Source organism: Tachypleus tridentatus, chromosome 11 (genome assembly GCF_004210375.1).
Source record: "Tachypleus tridentatus isolate NWPU-2018 chromosome 11, ASM421037v1, whole genome shotgun sequence".
Lineage (NCBI taxonomy): Eukaryota > Metazoa > Arthropoda > Merostomata > Xiphosura > Limulidae > Tachypleus > Tachypleus tridentatus.
Genome location: NC_134835.1, coordinates 64,792,001 through 64,795,104, shown reverse-complemented (window position 1 = coordinate 64,795,104; position 3,104 = coordinate 64,792,001). Strand labels below are relative to the sequence as shown.

Below are 3,104 nucleotides of genomic sequence, written 5' to 3'. Positions count from 1 at the left end.
AGCATAGATCAGTGGTTCCCAAACTTTTTTAGCTTGTTACCCAATTTAACATGCCACATTAAGCATGTTACCCCTTTCACAAAATGTTTTCAACATTGATATATATGGCTAAATTAAACTAGAGATATATTGCACTTTATTTATTACACTTTATTTATTTACAATTTATTTATATAATTTATTTACACTGAATTACACTTTTAATTATTGTATTTGATCATTGTGCATTTCTAATGAATATTGCCAAAGATGTCAAGAACATCAGTGGGATGGATGGAGTTGCATACTTGAAGCTAGTTTAGTAATTCTTGGCTTTGTGGTTGAAAGTGCCAGCCTGGCATCGTTTGCAACATTCAAGCGAGTCCTCTTTTTTGTTTTCATCCCCAGCACGGTTGAGAACCCCTTCTCGCACAGATACGTTGTTGAGAATGATACCAACAACTTCAAGGCTCTCTTGGACAGAGTTGGCGAGTCAGCTACTTGTGAAATCCCAAAAGGAATCTGCATTTTGGTTTTGGAATGTGACTTTCAAGGCTTCATTTGCTCGCATTGTGATCCACTCCTCCTTTGCAGGGAAATTATCATCATGAATGGCCTCATCAGGTACAGAAAAGGGATGAATGATCCACTGAAGACTGGCTGTTTTTAGGTCACTCTCTGGAAAGTAGTGCTGCATGCTTGGTTCAAGCCCCTTCAAATGGTCGCTCATCTCTTTGTTGATGGTCTGTAAAAGTGATCCAGTATCATAACTATTCTCCTCAACAAACTGGTCTAGGGTGGGAAACTGAGTGATCACTCCTTTCTCCAAGCGTCGAATCCAGAGTCTCAATTTTCCCAGAAATGCAGTCACAGTGTGATGGGCATCAATGACAGTCGTGTTTTGGCCCTGGAGTTGCAGATTATCACTGTTCAGCTCCGCAAATATGTCAGCCAAGTAACAAAGTCGAGCAAGCCACTCCTTATCAGTGAACTTGGTAGCAAAAGGAGATTCTTCTTGTTTCAGAAATTCCTGAAGAGCCGTTCGGAGCTCAATGACTCGACGTACAACCTTGCCTCGTGACAATCAGCGAACATCGGTGTGGCAGAGCAGAACTTGATACTGCTCTCCCATTTCCTTGCACAGCTCCCTGAATATGCGCGAATTCACATCCCTGGACTTGATGAAATTGACGATTTTCAACACATCTTCAAACACTAATTTCAGATTACCAGGCAGGCTTTTTTGATCCAAGAGAGTACCGATGAATGATGCAATGATCTACAGAAATTTCTGGATTCACAGCTTGTATGAGGCCCCGTAATCCACGATTACGACCCATCATCGACGGTGCTCCATCGACGGAGACCTAGATTAAAAAAGAAAAACTATTACAGATTGCGTCAGTTAGTCATTCTTACTTATCTTTTGCGTTATAATTATATGGTTTTAATTTAATTTAATTTATTTTGGTACTTTTGTATTTCAGTACGACAGGCACGATACTTTTTTGTGAATTATGTATAAAATATTAGCTACACTACAGCTACTTGTACAATAAATAAAACTATATGACTATATGCCATGTAATTCATTGTATTTATACTAATCTAGACTTTATATAAACATCTCTCCCTACCTGTTGAACGCTGTTCCAATCCAATCCATTCGTGGTAAAGAAACTGTTGATGATATTGAAGATATCTTCTCCCTTCGTGGTTGTCAGCAGATCTTCGCATAATAGGAACTCTTCTTTGATCTTGTCCTGGTGGACGTAACGAACGAACCCAAGGAGAACAGCACAACTGGCTACGTCACACGATTCATCAAAATGCAAGGAGAATTTGCTATATGAGCTTTCCTTGATCTCTGTTGTAACTTGGGACAGAATATCTGATGCCATGTCATCGACTCGTCGGCGGATTGTGTTGTTTGATAGACATATGACACTCGCTTGATCCTCCCACATACCTTGCTTACCATCTCGTATGCACAAGGCATAATCAGATTCTCTGCAATGGTGTGGCATTTTTGTTGTTCGGCAACTTTATATGCAACAAAGTAAGATGCTTCGACCGCAGCTTGAAGCTTTTGGGCTTGAATTCCAGATGAACCGAACTGGATATTCTTCAGTGCTACAGCCCGGCGCTGAAAATAAGCCTGATCCTCATTTTTAAGATTTGGATGGCACTTCTGGAGGTGAGCTGAGAGTTTTGATGGCTTGAGGCTTTCATTTGTCAACACTTTATGACATACTACACATTGTGGCCGATCCTCTCCACCAGAAGGTAAATTCACAAAGCCATAGCGAAGAAAGGCGTCAGAGTAGGTGCGCTTTTTAGACATTTTATTGATTAATCTGCAGAAAAAGAAAAAGAAAAACTGCATAAAAAAGTGTGAACAATGTGAACTTATTATTTATTTTTCATGGGACTCTAGATAGCATTAAAGAGCTTATTCAGCATAGGAATGATGTAATAGTAGGTAAATACTAACTATACTGCACAGGGCAGTACACATACATACCAGGTTTTGTCTACCTCGGCTGATGCTCACATAGAAACTGACAGTGTGAAATAGAGGCAACCTCAGGCAGTGAGTGACGCGTACTGGACACGTCGATGAGTCATCAGGGTTACTGAGTGACTTGTGTTCTGAAGCATACTTGTCAAAATACTTTTAGGTTACCACACACTTAGATACATATTTTTTTCTTTTCTACTACTGTATATTAGTTTTTGATGTTTATTGTTATTTGGTTTGACTTTATTACATACATAAAATAGGTTTAATTTACAACTTTACATACTAAGACTAAGTTAACATTAATCCTAATACCAGCTACCTCAATGTTTTCTTGATTTTCAGAATTTTAACTTTTTTTCTGTCACCCCTCCATTACCCCCGATAAATTGTTAAATTACCCCCAAGGGGTAATTTACCCCCAGTTTGGGAACCACTGGCATAGATGATCATAGCATGGTATTTGGACTGAAATTGTGTATATAATGGATAGATACATCTACGATATCAATATAGAGAGCGATTTGTGGATACTGTTGTAATAGTTTCGTTAATAGTATTCAGGTACAATACTAATTAGTCTAGTATACTTAATAATAATGAA

General features: G+C 38.6%; 1 protein-coding gene across 1 annotated transcript; it reads right to left on the bottom strand.

The window, feature by feature from the left end:
* Positions 1-1,205: 1,205 nt before the first annotated feature.
* Positions 1,206-2,006, bottom strand: LOC143231371 (zinc finger BED domain-containing protein 5-like). The gene is made up of 2 exons (XM_076465915.1): positions 1,617-2,006; positions 1,206-1,346 (listed from the first exon to the last, which is right to left on the bottom strand). The coding sequence occupies exons 1-2, from the start codon at positions 2,004-2,006 to the stop codon at positions 1,206-1,208; spliced, it is 531 nt and encodes a 176-aa protein (XP_076322030.1).
* Between the last annotated feature and the right edge of the window lie 1,098 nt (positions 2,007-3,104).